General features: G+C 37.0%; 1 protein-coding gene across 1 annotated transcript in view; it reads right to left on the bottom strand.

Moving 5' to 3' along the window:
* LOC102787956 (neuronal acetylcholine receptor subunit alpha-7-like) overlaps positions 1-21,595 on the bottom strand; it is a 39,524-nt gene that overhangs the window by 8,963 nt on the left and 8,966 nt on the right. The window contains exons 3-4 of the mRNA XM_087842095.1: positions 13,954-13,998; positions 8,808-8,917 (exon numbers count right to left, since the gene is read on the bottom strand). Coding sequence (XP_087698221.1) covers positions 8,808-8,917; positions 13,954-13,998 — 155 coding nt within the window. The remainder of the gene's footprint in view (positions 1-8,807; positions 8,918-13,953; positions 13,999-21,595) is intronic.

Below are 21,595 nucleotides of genomic sequence, written 5' to 3'. Positions count from 1 at the left end.
GGCATTTTATCATAACAATTAAATGGAAGAGAAAAACACACAGAAAGAAGAGAATAGAAGTTATTAAGCTGAGTCAGAGTCAACTACAAAAGTAAAGATAGACAAAAAAAACATCAAGTGGTAAATGAAGGTGACAGAAGGCAGAGACAAGGGGGATTAGTGAAGATCCAGACAGAGAGTGTTTAATTTTGCTCATCATGTTAAATAAACACGGTCGTCTGTTACCAAGACGTCCTTCAAGCAGACCAGAGATTATCTATTTTGCATGCTCAAAATCTCTGGAACACAAAAACTGATTAATGTTTCTTTCAGAGAGTAAAAATAACCAGAAGAGTATCTGAGAAGTCAGTTGAAGAATACTTTTGCTTTGTTAGGCTGATTTGATTGTGTCATGCTGAAAATGTATCTATTGAGCTTCTGACAACACACATGCTAATAATAAAGTCTTCTACACTGACAGTTTAATATACCAACAACTAATTAACATCTAACAGTCAAATTAAACCATGCCACTGTTAGATAGTGAGCTACCACTGACTCATATTATTTTGAGATTAGTGTCTGACATTAACTTCATTCATTCTAGGTGTCTAACAATTATGGTTGCAATGTGGGATAAAATTAATAATGCCCCAGTCATACAGCTCTACAGACTGGTCAGGACCCATCTGGGAACTGGCAGGTTGCAAGTGGATGATGGAGGTTGATGGAGGGTGTCACTAGGAAAACAGCTGCAGGTGCAGAGACTGGTCAATGACCAGTGGAATAACCATGGAAGTGACAGACTTGTGCAGCTAATCTCTCAGTTGTAGTAAAACTCAAGTTTTACTGTCCCTCAGCTAGTAGTTACCAAGTATTTGAGGTCAAAACATGCAAAATCACAGGCAACTGTCAGTAATCAAAGCAATCACTATGACTTTTTGGTGAAGCATGTTTTTTGAAGCCAATTTCACTGTGTGAACAACAGTTACCTCTATTCATTGTTGTAAAAGTAAGCATGTGAAAAATATAAAAAAGTGTAGTTTTAATAAATTCTAGACTGAAACTGAAATGTCTGAAATTGTGTACTTTGGTTTAGGACCAAGTAATTTCTGGTTCTGTTATAATTCAGACCTACTGAAGTAGGCACAGTGGCACAGTGGTTAGCACTGTTGCCGCACAGCAAGAAGGTCCTGAGTTCAATTCCACCATAAGGCCGGTGTCTTTCTGTGTCGAGTCTCCCCGTGTTTGCGTGGGTTCTCCCCAGGTACTCTGGCTTCCTCCCACAGTCCAAAAGCATGCAGTTAGTGGGGATAGGTTAATTGGTCAATCTAAATTTTCCATAGGTGTGAATGTGAGTGCGAATGGTTGTCTGTGTCTCTATGTGTTGGCCCTGCGACAGACTGGCGACCTGTCCAGGGTGTACCCCGCCTCTCGCCCTATGACAGCTGGGATAGGCTCCAGCGCCCCCCGCGACCCTGGAAAGGATAAGCGTAAGCGAATGGATGGATGAAGTAGGGATTAGCTTGAAAAAATCTGCGGACTCATTAAAACACATCTTGATTGAAATATACTTGTCAGATGTCAAAACTTGTCAATGAGGTCATCAAATGGAAAGAACTAAACTAAATTGCCAAGCATCTGAGTATGTTAGCACGGTCATCATGAGTAATTAGCATATAATTTTATCATTTAGCTCAAAGCCTCCTGTGCATAAGTATACCCTATCACGGTTGTAAACACTTTTGAGTTTTGTTTATGCTGGATAATGAGATGGAAAAGAAGGGAAAAAACTACCAAAGCATATGGACTGAAAACAGCCTCCTTGAAAAAGTAATGAACCGGTAAATGGCATACAATTATACCTATTTATCCATGTATTCATAACAAGTATAATATTTAATTCACATATTTCAGTATGCTGTGACCTCTTAAAAAGGAAAACTGAATGAGGTACACTGGCAACTCAATATATCTAATTTTAAAGGATGAATGAATGTTAATGCAACTCAGACAACAGTTCAAACCGCACTGTTATTTTCCATTAGTAAATATTTACTGCTTGTAGCATGAGACTACATGCAACTGGAGAGTGAGGAACATTTAATCAACATTTAAATTCTTCTTACAAGCTTTTTGCTTTGTAGGTGGAGCATAGATTTTAGTAAAGCTTTTGGGACTGAATCCAGAAGACGTGTAACAGTACAAAGCTTTAATGGATGCAGATTTATAATGCTACATCCATAATTTATACCTAATCCTTTATTTCACTTAAAGGGTGGAAGACAGAGACTGTGAGAATATTTCAGAGTAGCTCTCATCCATTGCCTATAATAAATGATCTTAGCATTTAGCATTGTAATGGTATCCGGAATACATCTACCTCACATGGACAAATTAAAGCATTAAAAATTGAGATAAAAACATTTCATTTTTCATTTACTAAAACCTCTCTCAAAACCCCAATATAAATGTTTAATATGAAAGACAATGACTTGAATAATGTACAGCACACACAGACCCAGGCTCCTTGATGTATAACTTTAACTGCATTTAATTAGATCACATATTAATAAAAGATCACATGGAAACTACAATACGTCTTAAATCCCAATTGACTTTTTATTGAGTTTTTCTTAATGGGATTCTTCAAAAACTTTACTTTATAGCAATAAATAATTCCAAAAGTGTAATATCCCAGTATTACAAGTGAAAAATAAAATGGATAAATCATAAATGGAAATAAAGTATTACTTAAATTAAATTGGTCATTACTGCACTGTAACTTTAAATATGTTTCTCATATAGCAGTACAGAAAACTCTCTCTTTTACCATGTCTCTCTAATATTTAGCTCCTTACTATTTTTATATTTTATTTTATTTTATTATATTTTCTCCTACTGTATCATGCTGCTGAGTGACTGCTGCTCGTCAAACACATTTCATTGCAATGTTGACCCCGTGCTAACTTGCATATGACAAAGAAAACTGAAAACTGAAACTGAGAATATGAAGTCTGGTTTCAATAGTCAGTGGAGAAATGCAATGACACGGTCTGGACTGACATATCATTCTTGTCAAACACAGTTATAGTGTGTGTCAGCAGTTTATCTTTTAGATTACTACCTATAATATAAAAAAGTAATGCTTCTTTACAGATAAATGGTCTATACTATTTACATGAGAAAAGTAGAAAGCTTAGTCTTTTTGTATTCAAGCTTTCCAGATATCTATAAATGATGAAATATTCAAATCCATTGTCTTTGACAGAGAGGAAGTGTCATTGTATTTATCTTTTATTCATGTGAGGAGATTGTTGATTTGTTTATGTGCTGACACAAACAAATACAAAATTACAACTGTCCCTACTTTCTGGACCTAGTGTTCAAAAATTCTTGACTAAGTCAAAGTAACTTTCTTTAGAAAAAAGAAGCAGAAAAAGACAATCCAGGATACAGAAAGTGGCACATTAAAATGCACATTCTCTGAAATAATATCAAAGTCAATCCACTGATCTTTGTCCTAAGGTGTTGTTGTATGAACTACCTTATGATCAAACAGTATCGGATACAAGTCCTGAGCCAGGAATCCTTGATGTCCCACTCAGAGACTCCAATAAGATGAAATTCTTTGAACTGGTTTTTGCTTCATAGGCATAAAAAAATAATGACCCTTTTTGAGAAGTGCAGCTGCATAGGGTTTACCCTTTTTGTTCTCTCAGATAAAAGTCCAACTAAACACCTCTGCACCAGTAGAAGGAATATGATCATTGGTATCTTTTCACTTGCTATCCTGTCTGCTGCGTCTTCCCCACCAGAGAGGAGACATTCTACATTGCCAGTCAGACTTCATAGTCCCAGACATACCTTGAGGGTTGAACATGAGCGTGATTGACCTGGGCTTAGACTTTGTAAATCTTAGGGGCTGATGTGAAGCTGATGGGACCAAAGCAAAGATGCTTGATCCAGGCTTTACTCTGACCAGGGTCAGATGAAAGAAAGGTCAAGTGAAGTGTCAATCATGGCTAAAGACTTGGAACTTGTAGCATTTCTGAATTTCCACAATCCAGAATATAATCTACTAGAAATGTGCACTTGCATTAGAGTCCACCACTTGGGAAGGAGCGCACTTTACGCTGCTGTCATCATCATGCTATCTGTGATAAAATAAATATATAAGAATTTATTTTTTGCACAAAGGGCTGAATAGTCTGAAGATTGACTTAAGGTATATGTATACCATCCATCCATCCATCTTCATCCGCTTTATCCGAGGCCGGGTCGCGGGGACAGCAGCCTAAGCAGAGAGGCCCAGACCTCCCTCTCCCCAGCCACCTCCTCCAGCTTATCCGGGAGAACACCACGGCGTTCCCAGGCCAGCCGAGAGATATAATCTCTCCAGCATGTCCTGGGTCTCCCCCGGGGCCTCCTCCCGGTGGGACATGCCTGGAACACCTCACCCAGGAGGCGCCCAGGAGGCATCCTTGTCAGATGCCCGAACCACCTCAGCTGGCTCCAATGTATACCATTGTAGCTTATTGTCAGCTGGCCCAACAGTCCTGATTCCCATGGCTTTCATGTTGTGTTTAAGGGGCATAGTAGTAAAGACAGTAAACATTTGTGACACAAAGTGGGCAGATCCTGACTTAAAAGTATCTTAATTTTGAAAAGATCATTTGATGTGATTCCTTCTGGGAGTGGAGGATACCAATAATTGACATCTGACAAGTTGGTAAATACATTAGATTGTTCCCTATGCAACCAAAACCTGCAATGCCCATTACCTACTAACCCTTAGCAGTGAAGTGGTAAATCTCTCTGACATGGGGGATAGAGGTTTAATGTCGAGATTTGGTGGGGGTGGAATGAGGGTGGTCCTGTCACTTTGAATTTAAAAAAAAAATGCGTGTGCTAAAGCCTTGCCACTGCACTGACCTAGTTTCCCATCAGGGATTTGTAAAACTACATCTTCTCATAATTTTAATCTCCTCTCATGCTTGCTTTCTTGATTCATAAAAATAAGAGTAAATGATTTTACACCAGATTTATGTTGAATCCATGAAGAATGTCAGTTACAATCTCGGTCTCTGTCAGGAGCATATTGATCATTATCAGTTATCCCTACTGTAAGCCGCTTAATGTTCTGTATCATCCCTTGTAGACACCCAGAGCTCTTGCTTCCATCCCTCTTTCTCACTCATTCTCTCTCCCACTCAGTCATAGGTAAGCTGTAAATCTGTCACTATCTCTCCCTTATGAAAGAATATTTAATCAACTTAAAGAAGCTGAAACAGAAACATCAGGAGTCAAATCTACCTCTATCTTGTGTCCTGTTGTCTTTTTCCCATCGCAAGTCTACTTCTTTGTAAGCAAGAAGCAGTGTATTGTTGCAAGGAGTTAAGTGAAGCGCTGATGCCCTGTTTAATATCATCTGTTTTGACAAGTTAATAATGATCCACAATTACATAGCTGTCTGTTTTAGTCACATAAACTGGAGCACTATATAAATACCACTTCAGCGTTTCCTCAAGTGGCCTTGCCTTGCACATTTCTGTGATTAATGTTTAGCAAATGGACATCCTTAAGTAAGAACTAGAACTGTCTTCCGCTTTGCAGTTTAAACTGTAACAATTACTTACTATGGCCAATAAAATAAATAAATTAAAAAAAAAACCTTCCTAAAATTGTCTATGCTGTTGCAACTCCTAAAATATTTTACTGCAATTTCCAAAGGAATTTTAAGTGTTTCAAGACACCTACCAAATCCTTCTCTGAAGTGAATATTATTTCACTTTTATTGACTTTATTTATTTATCTATTTTTCTCAGCAAATGCTTGTAGACAAAATCATGATTGATGTGTCCCACAGAGGCACACCGGGTGTTGCTGTTGCTGTTGATTTTTATTATGTCACAGCTGTTTTGCAAAAGGGTAAATGTTCTGTGTTATTTGTTTACTGTGTAGGCAGCTGTCAGTATATGTTATAAAAGTCTAAAATCAGATTATGTTTGAGGACAACACTGGTGCCACAGAAAAGGTCAAAATGCAAAGGACTCTGGAAAATGATAAAGTCACTCACTAGCAGTAATGTGAGGTGCTTGAATTCTTCTTAAATCTGACCAGATCTAGACGACATTGTGAAAGCAGCCCAAGCGCTTTGTATTTCTTCAATCTAGCCAAGCAGAACAATGAGCACAGGAGCCTCATGTCCAGCCAAATATGCTGAAAGAAAAGAGGTTCTGTTCTATTGACCTCTGTATCAGAGAAGCCAGTGAGCCAGTGTTCAAGAGACAGATTATTTCCCCTTTGTGCTATTAAAGCCCAATTCTTTGATAAAGGAAGAAATGAGCTTGTTCAGATGGATGTTTCCAGGAGCCTGTGGTTCATTATTGAATTGAACCTCCTCTACAACCACGGTGACAGGGCCTAAAACATGGAATTAAGAGAAGAGAAGAATTCTGCAAATAAATAAAGGTAGTACAGAATATAGATTAAATTCTCTCTATTCTTCTGAAGCTTGAAGCGTTATTAGTTTTCAAACTAGCCAAAGCACTGGCAATTTTACCCACTTGGCACAGTGTTTTCAGTTGTCAGAGTCCTATGCTGTTACTGGAAACAGATGCAAAGCCTAAAAGGAGTTTATTCCCCAAAGAGGGAATTGGCTCGATCATTTAATTAAATGATACTGTAACCAGAGTGATATTTCATCTATAGAGTCTTTCATTCTGCTGTGTTTTTGGATACACAGATACATGGCAATGTAGTGTAGTGTTTGTGTCCATTCACAAAAGAAAGCACTTTTTTCTACATAGAAGAAGAATGGCGAAAGAGAGAAAATGTAAAAACCAAAATATATAATGAAATCTAATGAAAAATTAAATGGTAAAAAATCGAGTTGAGGAAACAGTGTTGATTATTCTAGTGGGCAGTATGATGTAATTAACAGCAAAGTGGAGGTTTTGTAATGTGGGTTGCCTGTCCTTATCATTTGCTTAAAGTCAGTGCACTTTATTAAATACCCACTCTAATTCACTACACTTTACCATGTGAACAATTTTAAATACAAAATGGTGAAATACCAAGAACTGTGTAAGTTGTCATGCCCTTGGACTGCAAATTACATAATGGGTAAATTTAGCAACTATTGCCTGAGAAACTACGTTTGAAAAGACATTATGAAATGTTTTACTTCATTTGGTCTGAAATAGTTTATAAGCTTTTTATATTACTGTTTTAGCCAATTAATTGATGAATAAGTATTTTAACATGGTAAAATAAATTGCTGATTACCAAAATTGGACTAACAAATTCTAGTCATGATTATTGATTTGCTGTCATTTCAAAATTGTGTTTTTTAGCCAGAAGATTGACATTTTAGCCAGAAGATGGCTTTTAAGTTTTGGCTTCTGCAAGCTCCAAAAACACAATTTCCTTTTCTCAGTCCTTTATGACTGATAATGAAAAAGTATATATCAAATTGTATTCAGTTTTAAGTTGTCAAAAGTCAGAATAGTTTTTTTGTTTGTTTTTTTGTTTGTTAAAGAGGATTTTTTTCTGTTTCCGGTTGAAATATTTAAAAGCCATTTGAGCAAGGCATGTTCTTCTAATGGTATTAGAAGATCTATATGTTAACTTATAGTTGGATCTGCTAGATGAGCATGGTTCTAATCAGTAAAATAAATAGGGATGGGTATCGAAAACCGGTTCTTGTTGAGAACCGGTTCCCAGTGTTTCAATTCCTTGGAATTGTTTGCCATTTTTGCAAACGATTCCTTTATCGATTCCAGTCGCCCCGAATGACGTCACCACGTTGCGGAGCGTCATTTACCTGGCAGGAAACATGGCGCCTAAGCGGCTCAAACGCTCAAAAGTTTGGTTTTGCTTTACGAGAATGGATGACAACAGGGCAACTTGCAATACTTGCAAAGTAGATATTTCATTTAAGGGAGGAAACACTACGAATATACAAAAGCATTTGCTCACAAAACACGCGATGACCTTAAATGAATGTCGTGTTTTTAATTCCGCTCCGGACTCGTGAATCTCAACCCAGCAGCAGCGGTAACGTTTGCACGTCCTCTCCCGTTAATGCGGCAGGTAAATAATCAACTAACAGTGCATATTATGTTAGCGCGATCTGCCTTATTACAAAACCTGCCATTACTGTGCATTTAGATGACCATGATGAGAAAGACAGACAGAGTCTGGCTCAGATGCTGGCAGTTCTCACTGCAGTCTACCGTTAGCGTCTCCTTTCAGGCCGGGATAGACGAATGTCAGCAGTGACAAAGTTTGTGGTAAAAGGTTTGCACCCATTTGCCACAGCAGATGATTTTCGGTAAGTGAATGTGTTTAATTGTAGGCAGGGACATTACTGGATATTCTTGTGTAATTGCTACAGAATAATTGATGTTATACTTTATTATTGCTACAGAAGAATATTTATTTTATTATTTTACATTTACAATTTTTTTTCCTGGGGACCCTGTGACACCCCATTGAAGAGCCGTAGGCTGTGGATCTCTTAAGATCTCACTGTTGGGTTTGTAAGGCCATGTTACTCCTAAATTTCTATCTTGTTCAAAGAGAAGATATAAAACAAAGTTCTAAGCTATTTGACCTTAGTGTTCTCCTTTTATAAAAAGAATCGATAAGAGAATCGATAAAGAATCGAATCGTTAAACAGAATCGAAAATGGAATCGGAATCGTGAAAATCTTATCAATACCCATCCCTAAAAATAAATGAACAAAAGTTACTGGAAAGCAATGAAGTGACCCAATCACTAGCCTGATAAGACCAACTCAAAAAGATGAGAATGTAACATACCTGTTGTAGAGAAGAATATCTGGGACCCACACTAGATTTGAAGGGAAACGAAGATTCTGAACCCCAGGGTAGCTGTCTGGGTTCCATGAGAGGTAAATGTCTGTCCAATGCTGAAAACAAAGTGTCAAATTAGAAAAAATTATATAAGGCAATGGAGAAGTGGAGGGTCAACAAAAGTGACATGTGAAGGAAACTTTTTCCCACCCTATATATTCGTGGTACAGTGGCATATATATCACATCACTGGTATTTCATAGCATTTTTTACTGAAACTATATCCATGCATATTATTGCTTTACCTTTGAATGACCAAAAGTATCAGAAACTGCAGTAGCAGTGATATTAATTTATGTTTCACATGGTATTTGAATCCTCATCTCAACTGATCTGAAAAGTTTTGTGATTAACCAAGAATAGTTATTGTAGTTAGATTTTCTATAGCAGATCCTAGAGGAGTGTGTACAGGATTCTACTTTCCACTTCACAAACAATGTGAATATAATATTCAAAATGTTTGCTATGGATTTTTTTCTTTGTCAAATCACTGTAAAACTACCACAAGATTTGGTGGTACTTCTAGTAAAGTGTTGCTTATTAGATACTCCTCTGTTTGCAGATAAGAATCTTTTTAAGTCCTTAACAAGAGGACAGCTTCAACCCATTAGAAGTCAAATATTTCCTCTTCACACACACTAATACAGCTGTTGGCTCTTCTACTTTGTCTCTAACTCTGATAATGAAGCTTGGCACAGAAACGTTGCCAGGCCAGCAGTTGTTGGCACTAACCATGTGCAGTCCCATTTGAGCCTAGGCCAGTATTCAGCTAACTGAACACAGCATCAAAGGGTTTAAAAACACAGAGTGAGTGTGATATGTGTTGCTTCTGTGCTTATTTTTATTACTTATAATGCACAGCATGATGATATATGATCCACAGTGGTATAAATACTGGCATTCATCCTGGCATCTAAAAGTATGCTAGTATTATGCTTTTTTCTAAATCTGTGTGCAAGCACACGTGTTACCCAGATTAACCACAATATTGAGCATGTCTTTACAATACAATTCACTGTTTGGAAATCTAGTTGTCTGGGTATTCATGTGGACAGACCATTCACGCAAACATTACATGGCAAGCAAATTTACTCACGGCAAAGGTGGTTACAGGATAAAGTGCTTTGCCATATTACAAAAACGGCTTAGGAGTGGCTTGACACAGTGTATTCAGACTTAATAAAATCCATAAATTAGTGGGTCACACCCAGTTCATTGAGGTCTTGTCCCACTACTTGCAGCAATCAAAGTTCTGCTGCTAACATCCGAGTGACAGACACTACAAGACATAGTTTTTCCATGCTCCAATGAGTTGGATGTGTTTTTGCTGCATGAGAGCTATATGGTGTGTATATAAATATATGGTGGAGGCATTCAATTGCTGAAAGCACAGGGCAAATTCCTCATGTACCAACAAAAATTCCTAGAGCTAAAGTAGCCACAGTATATTTGGGATCATCTGTTTGTGTGTATGCATATGTGCATGCATGTATTTTTATAGTGTTTTTTTTTTCTTTCTTCCATTTAAAAGGTTTAGTCCTTGTGACTGTCAGCATGTTTCCACACCATCTGTCAGTTAAATATACAATAGAAAATGATTTCAAAGAAATTCCATCCATCTCAAATGGGCCTGCTGCATATGTCTGCACTCACGCAGCTAATGACTTAATCACTACACTTGTCATCTGTGGGCCTTGGCGGTTTGGTGCTTCTTTTCATGTTCATTGGCTGGAAACACACAACTAACAGCCAACAGAACTAATCACAGCTCACTAACTTTGTAGTCTGTCAGGAACAGATGAGGAGGACTGAAGGCTATGTAAGGTAACAGCTGTCTAAGAATAGGTATGGAGTTGCATAACATAAATTCAAGACAGCATCACTAATTTGAGAGTATGAAAGGCTGATTTTTTTTTTCTTCAAATTCATATATGACACATGTGAGTCAACTGCAAATCCAAAGAGGTCACAGAGGTAATTGAAAATGTAGCACTAATCTGATTTTTGTTATTTGCAAGGGTGAACTGATTTTATTTGTACTGCAATGGCCATATTACTATATAAATATTCTACAAAATGTTGGTTTCATAATCAATGGATTGTTAACAATAACACAATTTCAGATACACTATTTTTATTTGTTTATTTGTTTTTTATTTTCAGTGCTGAGTATTTCAGTCACATCTGGATGTAGAACAATCATTGACTGATAAACCTGTAATCTCAAACTTGTCCTTTCTTTGACTGTCTGGCTGACTTTGTATGAGCTGGTTAATGCACATCTTAGGTCTCTCTCAAAAATTGCAATGTCTGCAAAGCCCCCTTAAGCCATTGAACCATAGTAGATGCCGGTATTAAAGAGGAGGCTTCCTGAATAATTGATTTATTCAACTTGTAAGGTAGTCAGCAGCCAACTCAACGTGACAGCTGTGACATACTTAATGGGATCTTCTGAGTGTGGCTGTTGTTATAATGAGACTGTTGTACCTACCTGGCTGGTTTGATGTAACACTTTTCCTAGAGCTACTAAACGCTGCAATGCATATTTTTTATGCTATTTACTTCTTTGCCAGTTTCTATTCTGATATAGAAATTCTACTTAAGTGGATACGAGACAGGAATTTGTCTGACAACAGCATAACAACCACACACAGGTTTTGGTGGACTGTGTTGAAGCAATGCAAAGTTTTTAAAGAAATTATGAAGGTAGTGCTTGGAAGTATATGCAAACAAAATTACCACAGATAGTGTGGCATTTGCTGCAACCTGCAACCTAAGTCAACAGTCTAATCCATGTTTCCCTTCACACATACAGTCATGTAATGTTTTGACTGGACTGCATAGAGTAATGTGAAAACAAAGTTCACCCTTACTGCTTACATGGGAATTAAAAGACAGGTGCTACTTATCAAATAGATTTGAACAGTTTTAGCAGTTTGCTGGTTTAGAGCATTCAGGCATATTCTAACACATGCAGCCTCCCCAGGAATGGATGTGCTTGTAAATTTACCGCAAGGTCAGACCAAGAAATGCTCAGAGAAATTGCAAAAAAAACCTAAGAGCTGCATCTCAGATGCTAACGGCCTCAGTTAACATATTAAATGTTAAGGACTTGTAGAAAGCATGTCTTGTTTGGAATGTTTGCCAAGACCATAAAGTTCCTAATCCACATTTGACAAAAAAAAACAAACACAACATACAGTACAAACACCTCATGCCAGCTGTCAAGCACAGTAGTGGAGGGATACTGATTTGGACTTGTTTTGAAATCAAAGGACTTGGACAACTTGCAGTCATGAAATCCACAATGGGCAATGGCTCAGTCAAAGTCCAGACAACAACCTGAAATGTGGCAGTGCTTAGGATAGATAAGTGGAGTTGTTCTTATGTAGTACCTTTCTAGCCTGTTTGAACACTCAAAGCTCTTTATACAGCATGTCTCATTCAAACGCACATTCATACAACCAGTTTTTTCTACATCTTAGTGTTTTCTGTCTTACATTCATATTCCGATGAACTCATCAAGAGCAACTCAGTGTTCAGTAACTCATTCAAGGATACTCTAGCAGACTGGTGCAACCAGGGATCAAACCTACCAACCTTCTTTTTAGTATATGACCTGTCCTACCTCCTGGCTAACAGCCACCATGGAGGGCTCTGCATTAACGAATATCTGCAAACCTCAATTAACTAAAAAAAAAAGGAATATATCAACAATATCAAATTTGTCCCACAATGACATGAGAGACTAATGAAGTCATACAGGAAACAATTACTTCAACTTAGTGCAAGTTATTTCCAGTAAAGGTGAGTCTCACAGATGAACTTTTAGCAGGAATCTACATATTTTGTATTAAATACCTCTACACCACAACAAAGTAAAAATCTGAACCGTTGACTCTCCACAATGAAGATATTGTGTAGCAGATATGCTTTGGGCAGTATTTAGTTAGCGTGGATTGGTCCACATACCTCCTTAGGGAACACGGTAAATACAGATCAATACAAAGTTGTTCTGAGTGGTCAAATTTATGATGACATATTTCTGTGCTGACAGCAGTGATCCTGGACAAACTGACAATGAACCTATCCACAAGACACTAGGGGTTTATGGTTCAGTGGTTTGATGTGTATGAAAGGGATGTGAGTCACTTCACAGTCACTAGAACTCAACCCAGCTGAGCACCTATGGGAGATTTTGGATTGATGTGTTAGACAAATGCTGCCAAGACAATTATCAAAATATAAAGTGGAAGAATATCTTTGGGAATATGGGAATGCTGATAAGTCCAGGAATATCCCAGAGACTGGCATGTAGTGGCCTAAAAACTTAAAAAGTAATGTCTTTCTTTGTCACCTGTCTGTAGGAACGGCACTATTTTTGTATTTCAGTGTGTGACTGTATTAGTTGAGGAGGATGTTGATTTTTCTGTGGCTTTAGCCTCACCTCCATAGCACAATGACCTGGATGTAGCCAAGCCATGACTATAATTAAGACATATTATAAGTGTTATTTTAATATGAGTTGCCTGAAAACATTATGTTTGATCATGTTCTGAAATAGGAACCAAGATTTAAAATTTGTATTTTAAATGTTGAGAATGTCAAATCAGATATCATTTTTCAGAGTAAAACAAAGGTAAAATAGAAAAGCTTAAATGGCAAAAGAAAGTAACCCAGTGTTTTAAATCTTGAGTCCTGAAAGAATATCTTTGAAAATATATTTCTATCACCTTCCCCTGCTATAATGCTGACAATAAATAGCCTTCTTATACCATGCTATTATTAAATATTATATAATATCATATTATCCTTTGTGATCCATCCTAACATAATTTTTTCTTTATACTTGGCAGTTAAAGATGTCTGCCATAAAACTGCATCGTGCTGTTTCTTGTTTGTTCCCAGAAATTGTTTTTGTTAAAAACAAAAGGTTATTGGTTGTAGCTTGTGCTATGCCTTCAAGAGCAGTCAGATGTGTACACTTATTGAAAATATAAATGACACAGCCCACATATGGCTTCCAAAAATATATTAAACAACAATTATTGTGCAGCGATCACACAATAAAGGACTTAAAAGTGAGACGTACCAGCTGCAGCCAGGCATTTGTTATCAACACTTGGTTCTTTTCATCCTGGAGGGGAACAAAAGAAGACGGAGAGAATAATCAGCAGTGAGTTGACATGGGTGCAGGCAGATAGTAAATGACAATATTCTACAGGGCAAGAGTAAAAAAAAAAAGAAAGAAATTATTCACTTCTGGTAAACATAAGGCACAATAATGAGACAGATTGGCAATGACGTCAAACAGCATCTCATACAAGTCTGAGCTGCCGGCTAACTGAATGACAATGATGCACTCGTTCAGCATTCTCTTATTTACGAGGTTTTTCCAATGCCACGTCAAAGAAGTAACATATATCAATATTTTAAACAGAAGCAAAAATAATAAAGAAACAGGGTCAAGCAACAATTTCCATTGACAATAGACAGGGTGAGTGCTTTTCAAGAAAGAGATGAGCATACAGCCATTTCTATCCATATTGTAAATAAATAAATAAATAATTTTTTTTTTATATAGCACCTTTCAAGACAGAATCACAAAGTGCTGCACATAAGATTACAAGTCATAAAAAGATTTAAAAAGAGAAAATAAAACAGGCAAAAAATTAACCAAAAGCAGTTTTTAAAAGGTAAGTTTTGAGTTGTTTTTTTAAAAACAGCTACTGAGTCCACAGTTCTTAATGTTTGGGGGAGAGAGTTCCACAGTCTAGGGACCACAGTGGCAAAAGCTCTATCACCCTTAGTCCTCCTCTTAGTATTTTTTTGTGAAAGTATAAATACACAGAAGCTCCTAAAGTCCAACTCATGGTCAAATGTTCAGATGGAGAAAAACAGAGAGGATGGCTGTTGGTTCTTTTATGATTCTAGATCTAGAAGTAGTGAGATGAGAGTGAGAGCAATAAATGCAAAACATATTCAGAGAAAACTGATTTCGGAGATGCTTCAACAAAGCAAGTGATAGAAGAAATAGTAGTAGTAGTATTGAATAAAGAGAGACAGGAACAATGCAGGGGGAAAAACTGAGATGTGAATGAACTAGAGTCTGTTTTGTGAAATCCTACATGACAGCAGCACATTTTGCTCCTTGTGTTATTACTGATACACTGGGTTCATGTTTTATCACTGCCTTGCATCTGAAACACTTGCAAGCTGCTTGTGGGTAACTGGATGATCTCGTACTGCGTTTTTTCATTGAATAGCCCCTTTTTAACATTCATGGATTCATTGAAGTGACTTATCACATTATCTTCTACTATCTATCTTCTATCTTCTTCTGAAGCTGGAATAATACAGTTATTTCAACCCTTTCAAAACTTTTCCTTTAAAGTTACTGAGATAAAATTGTGAAATCAATTTACTGTACTCTCTATTTTTCTCTGTTTGTCAGAACTAAGCTTCTGAACAGTTTTCTGTCTTATCAGACTCTTTCACGCTGTTACTTTTTCTCCCTCTGGATATTCAGGATTTCTTATTTTGTGAAACAGTCCAAGTGGTGAAATATGGTTAGATATGAGCTTACAGGTCACCTTCAGATGTTTTTAAGACTATCTTTAAACATTAGTTGGGAGACCACGTGTACACTGAAATATTTGCTTGGAATGATTCTTGATTTTCATTGAGATGTTAGGAAAAACCTTCTTTAAGATGTATACAGTAGCTCGTAAACTTTGATTCTATATTTTACTGCTAAATAGATTTGAAATACTAGAAATGAATCACTGTCACATATATCCCCTCTGTTGAATATTGCTTGCCTAATAGTATAATCTAAAAACGGTAGTCAAACAGTAAATAGTACTTTGATAATGTTTCCATTAAATTGTTTTAGAGAGGTGTTGACATATTCTTCACAATAATTTCGGAGGCTGTTTGAGGGTATTTTAAGTCCTTTATTGAGTAAAACTGTCCTTTGTCACTGATCCTGTTCACAACTTTTGTGTACAGACTTTCTAGTTGCAGGCAAGTAGAGCAAGGTTTCTGGTTTGGCGGCCTCAGGATCTCCTCTCTGCAGGATTAAAACATAACAAAAACAAGTCTGAGGCCATGGTTCTCAGCCAGAAAAGGGCAATGCATCTAGAAGGATGAGTTGTTACCCCAAGCAGAGAATGGAGTCGGAGACTGACAGACTGATTGTTGTAGTGTCAGCACTGACGTGGCTGCTGTACAGATCTGTTTGTTGTGAGGAGTGACTTGAGCGTAAAAGGAAAGCTGCCAGCTTACCAGGCAATCTATGTTCCTACTCTCACCTATGGCCATGAGTTTCCTCTGGGCTCAGCCTATGAGATTGGTTGAGGAGCTCAGCCAGAAAGGGGTCATAGTAGAGCAGCTACTTCTCAGTATCCAAAGGATCCAGCTAAAGTGGTTCAGGGATCTGACTAGGATGCCTACTGGGCACCTACTAGGTGAAGTGTTTCAGGCATATCCTAACAGAAAGACACCTCAGGGCAAGCGCAGGACGTGTTGAGAATTATACCTGTCACTTGGCCCTCCAAAATCTAACTCAAAATTGAAAAGCTACTGCCACTGCACTTAATATTGGCAACCATGATTTTCTATTTTCAATAAAAAGGCACAATAAATGTATTAACAAAGCATTTTTAGATGCTCATTTACACTAGAACTATAGTAAATTAAAGTAAATATACCATATAAAACAGGCAACTGACAAAGAAGAGAATAATTTCTTTGTGTTTACCAATATAAATCAATTAAAACACATTTTGCATATAAAGAATCCTAAACACATTTGTTCTGCCTCAGCACTATCTCTGATCTGGGTTAAGCCAGAAACATCACACGAAAGCGAAGCTTGCCAGAGGGGGAAACGTTCTTAAACAAGTGTACTGACCCATGGCCCTTTTATCTATCTAGTGTGAGGTTCTGATTGATAATCAACCAATTTTGAGTCTGAGTTTTCCACCTGGGAAACTGCTATGACACCATACACAATATTGAATCCCCGTGGTTCCTGAATGAGAACATGGTACAGCCAGTGATAAAAACCTATTTCCACATGGACACATGAACTCTTGACAGTGTCAAGAGAATTAGGTCAGGACATTGCACCTTCTTGCATGCAGTGCTTAACAGGAGTTAGTCTGCTTCAGATGCTGCCCAGATGCTGGAAGTGCTCTATTTGATTTAGACCTGTGTAGAGCCTGCAAGGAGCAAGCAAATGCTTGCAGTGATTCACCTATTCTCATATGCAGTACAATCATATATTACACAGACTTTCTACTAAGGGGCTGATGGCAAAACTGCCTAATATCTGATCTGATAAGGTTGGACACTTGCTTTTTCACACGCAGCTACATGCTGTAATATCTTGAAAAAGCTCCGAGCACAATTGCATTTGTGAAAATGCACTTACATAGGAATTCATGAGAAGAGATTTTAACAAAAACTATAACTAAACCTAAGTCATACGCAAAAAAAGGAAGTTATAATGTGTAGGATACTGGTCTTGACAAAATAAAATTATATATGCTACCCTGTCTCTACATGTTTTTTTTCAGTCTTTCACTAAAAAGAGGATTTTTTTCACATAGGTATATAATGGAAATTCTGAACATACTTACTATACATAGACACACACTCAGGATTGTGGTCACCTCAATTAAAAAAAACAACGTAAGTAAATGAGATTTTTTTACAGTTACCAGTTTTATTCTTATTCTAAATTGTAAATGTAGCAGCACACACCATACAACATCGAATTTCATTAACATTCTCCGTCATGATTATCAGGATGTAGAATCAACTACCACAGTTTTCCAAAGGTTTAACTTTGTGTCATCAGCGACAAGCCAAGCAAAGCACTGCTTTTACTTCTCTTTGTAGTGAAAATCGATTCTCACAGTTTACACCCCCCTCATCCCCCTATCCCTCCGCCTCCTCAATTCCTCCCTAACTCCCCCCAAACTACAATCTTATCTCCACCTGTCCTTTCTAATCTCTGCTTCTTTTAAACAGGCTTCCTTCTCCACAGTTGAAATGGAACAGCCTTCTATTATATACATTACAAAGAAACACCTCTGGTGTACAACCTAATGTACAGTTTTGGAGACCTGGCTTTGCTTGAAGGTTGCTGTGTTTTTGCTCTATTTTGTGACCTCTCTTTTTTTGGTGTTTTGTGGGATTTCATTGAGCCGCAATGGACAATATCAGCTCTGTGACACCCGCTATAAACACTGTAATCTTTTCATAAATCTGCTGTGATTGGTTTTTGTAGGCTGTGCTTGATGGACACTTGCATTTAATAACAGCTCTTTATCTGTATTTCACTGCAAGCGATACAGCATTCAAGGCTGAAAAATGTAATACACATATGAAATAGTTCTTTTTTTGAAATCTTCATGTGCATTTTCCCCCAGAAACAGGATTTCATCTGTGGAATTCATTCAGTTATATCCCCAGCTTGGAACAATAGGATAACTTCCTACCTCTTTTTCTTCCAATCCAGATGAAAGGATCAATATTTCAAAGATAGAGAATCACCAAACAGGGAAGACAACAAATTCTAAAATCTGAAATAAATAATATCTTCTTAGAAAACTCTATTGTGCTTCATGAACTTGCATTGACTTTATATTTCCCATCAGTTTCTTTGAATAATAGAGCTTCATCAGGACAAAGAATAGTAAAAATTTGTTCTTGTATTTACAGGTCAATGGATGCTTCTGCTGCAATGCATCAGTTTATCTGAAAGAGGAGCATCTCTCTGCAGATACTTTATATCTCAGGGTTGATTGAATCAAACATGAACAGAAGCGAAGAAGTGCCTGCTCTTGTGCAAAGAAACATCTGTTACAAGCATTTTTCTGACTATTTTAATCTTCCTCAAGAGTTGTTAAGTAATACTATTATCCCAAAGCAAATAGACTTCCATCTTACTTTGAATGTAGCATGAGCATACTTCAATTCAATTCAATTCAATTCAATTTTATTGAATTGGCAGTTGAAGAAGAAGTATCCAAAATGGTTTACTTAAGCATTTATGACTAATATTAATATTTTTTTTAAATTATCACCGCAGCAAATTCTCATTGTGTGAAAGTATGTTTTTATAACAAAAACTTGTTGAGATTGTGTCTTCAATGAAGTGTTTTTGGCAAAAATCCTGCAGATGAGTTTTTAACAGTGGAATTGGCCATGGTACATCAAAATTGTGACTGTTATATTTTATCACTGAATCATCTTCATTGAGGCAATACGATGATTGTGCAAATTTAATGTTGATAGCCGGGTTAGAGCTCATTATTCATATGATTTCATATTTAAATTTATAATAATGTCATAGTACATGTTTTTTTTAATTAATTTTATTTATTTATTAATGTAAAACCCTAATCAGTTAAGAACGCAACACCTATAGTATTCAAGTAAATGTGTGGTAAAGTAAAATTGCAAATATTTATTTCTCATTCATAGTTGTTCACTCAGAGGTAAAAGAGAAACTCAAAAGAATGAAAGGGTATATATGTGTTGTCCTCAATTAAATATACTTTGTTACATAGCTGCAATGAACTTTACTGGTTTCCTAATAAGGTGCATGAGACACATGGTGGCACTTTATACTATATGGTTACCAGTTATCCATCAGTCTGTCTGTGTATGGCATTATTCATGGCAGTGGACCCAGTGGGCATCAACCTGCCCTATTTCCATGGTTAGAGAGTTACCCAGGAGCAGATGGAGGAATCAAAGGCCACATTACATACACATTGCAATTATACACACATATACACACACATATACACAGACACAGCGAGGTTTACATTATTTACAGATGCCCAGTAAGCATTAATTCACCTGGTTTTGCCAGCTTATTCATTATTTATCAAGCCATCTAACAGCACAACAATACATAAACGACCAACACACAAACACACATACATGCACACTATACATATTTACATAAGATAAACTACAATAACTATAAAATAGTTTCAAAAGAAAAGAAATTTGTAGTCATGTAACTATGTGACGAGTTCTTCCATGCGGAAGCTGCTTGGTTCTGATTCTCCATATGGAAGCTCAAGATCTAAAATGCATTAAAATGTTTTTAGTGTGCGCTGTTTGAGACTTCATATTAACAATAGAATTAGAATAGGAGTCTAGTGTATGAGACTTACTGTACCACCATGTAGTTATTATGAGGAAACCTCATGTCTCGTCACAGGACTGACTCTGGGATGTGACAGGGTGTCAGCTTGGCTTTTTTGGTTGAGTGCCCTGGCTGTGTGGTGGGGCCAGAAGGCAGGAGGTTTGTGTGTTTTTGTGCAAGAGTAGGTGTATGAGATGGGGAACAGGAGGAAACACTTGATTGAGTGCAGAGCAAACACTGAAGGAGCAAAATATGAGATGTGACAGAAAATCTACTCAAACCACAGAAGTGTCAATTTAAGAGCTGTGGGTTTAGCATTAAAAAGAGTGAAGAATGTCAGAGAAAGGGAGCATTGTGCCCTGTTGAGCTAAATGGTGTGTGTATGGGTGTGTGTTTGTGGGTATAAAATGTAGGACACAAAGATAAGAATGGATGCTTTAAGTCAAGCTTTTCTCTCAGGGTGCCACTTCAAATGATATCCATAAAATGAAGAAGACAAACACAGGTATTGTATTGTGTTGTGCAGGAAGTGTTTACATGAGTGGCTACCAGCAACCAGCTAATGTTAGGTGGCTACTTAAGTATTCAGGCTGGCAAATGTTGTCTGGGATCAAAATATGCAGTCAAAAATAACTAAATCTGTCTGTTGAGCACTCGAGTTATTTTTTCCATATGCCTTAGCTTGTTGACTAGCTAGGAAGACATGATGGCATTGTTAATCAGCTCTAATTTAATATAATGATGCTTTGGGGTAATAAGTATTTGAGGTGACAAAACAATTTTAAAAATTGTCAAGTAATAATATATTCTTAGGCTGAGTCACCATTATGAAACCTTCTAACCTTTGTTTTAGAGGTTATTTCTCCTATTTCTGGTGACAAATATAAGCAGCAAGTTAGCATAGCATAGAAGAGCAGAGTTCTATAAAGAGAAAATAGCTGAAGACGAAATTAAAATATCTTACAATATTTGATCTTTATTGTTGTTTTCAAAAACAACAAACTGAAAACTGACAGGAATCAGTGTTTGACACTGTAGATAACTTTTACCTTGAAAACCTTCTACAGGAATATCTAGAGAGGCACTCTATACTGCCTTTGGTTAGGATATGGTTAGCATGTTCACCATGTCAATCTTTAATTTTCCCCCCTTGACTGGGTTTGACACTGTGGGAATAATAGTTTGAAGTTCAACTTCACAGTTTTAAAGAAGTACAAAAGATGCATAAAGAAAGATGAAATACCTTCAATATAAAAAAGCCTAAAATACATGCATCAAGTTTCACAAAGTAAGACAGCATTATAAGCCCAAAACACATATAACGCTGGGCAAGGGAGGTATGGAAAGAAAGTGACAAATAGATGAGAAAACGTGGGAAAATGGTGTTTTTTATTTAATCAAGGAGTGCTATTGCTTCATTTTCAAGTTTAAGTTGGAAAAGATTCACGTAATCAATCTTTTGGGATAAATATTTAGCACATTTGCATCGACCTGCATGCAGCCTGTTGCTATCACCCTGTTTTTTCCCCTTTCTGTTATTTTTCATTATTTAGATTGAGAT

The sequence above is a fragment of the Neolamprologus brichardi genome, chromosome 6, assembly GCF_056152115.1.
Source record: "Neolamprologus brichardi isolate AB-2024 chromosome 6, ASM5615211v1, whole genome shotgun sequence".
Taxonomy (NCBI): Eukaryota; Metazoa; Chordata; class Actinopteri; order Cichliformes; family Cichlidae; genus Neolamprologus; species Neolamprologus brichardi.
Note: the sequence above shows the minus strand (reverse complement) of the source record. Positions and strands in the feature narration are given on the sequence as shown.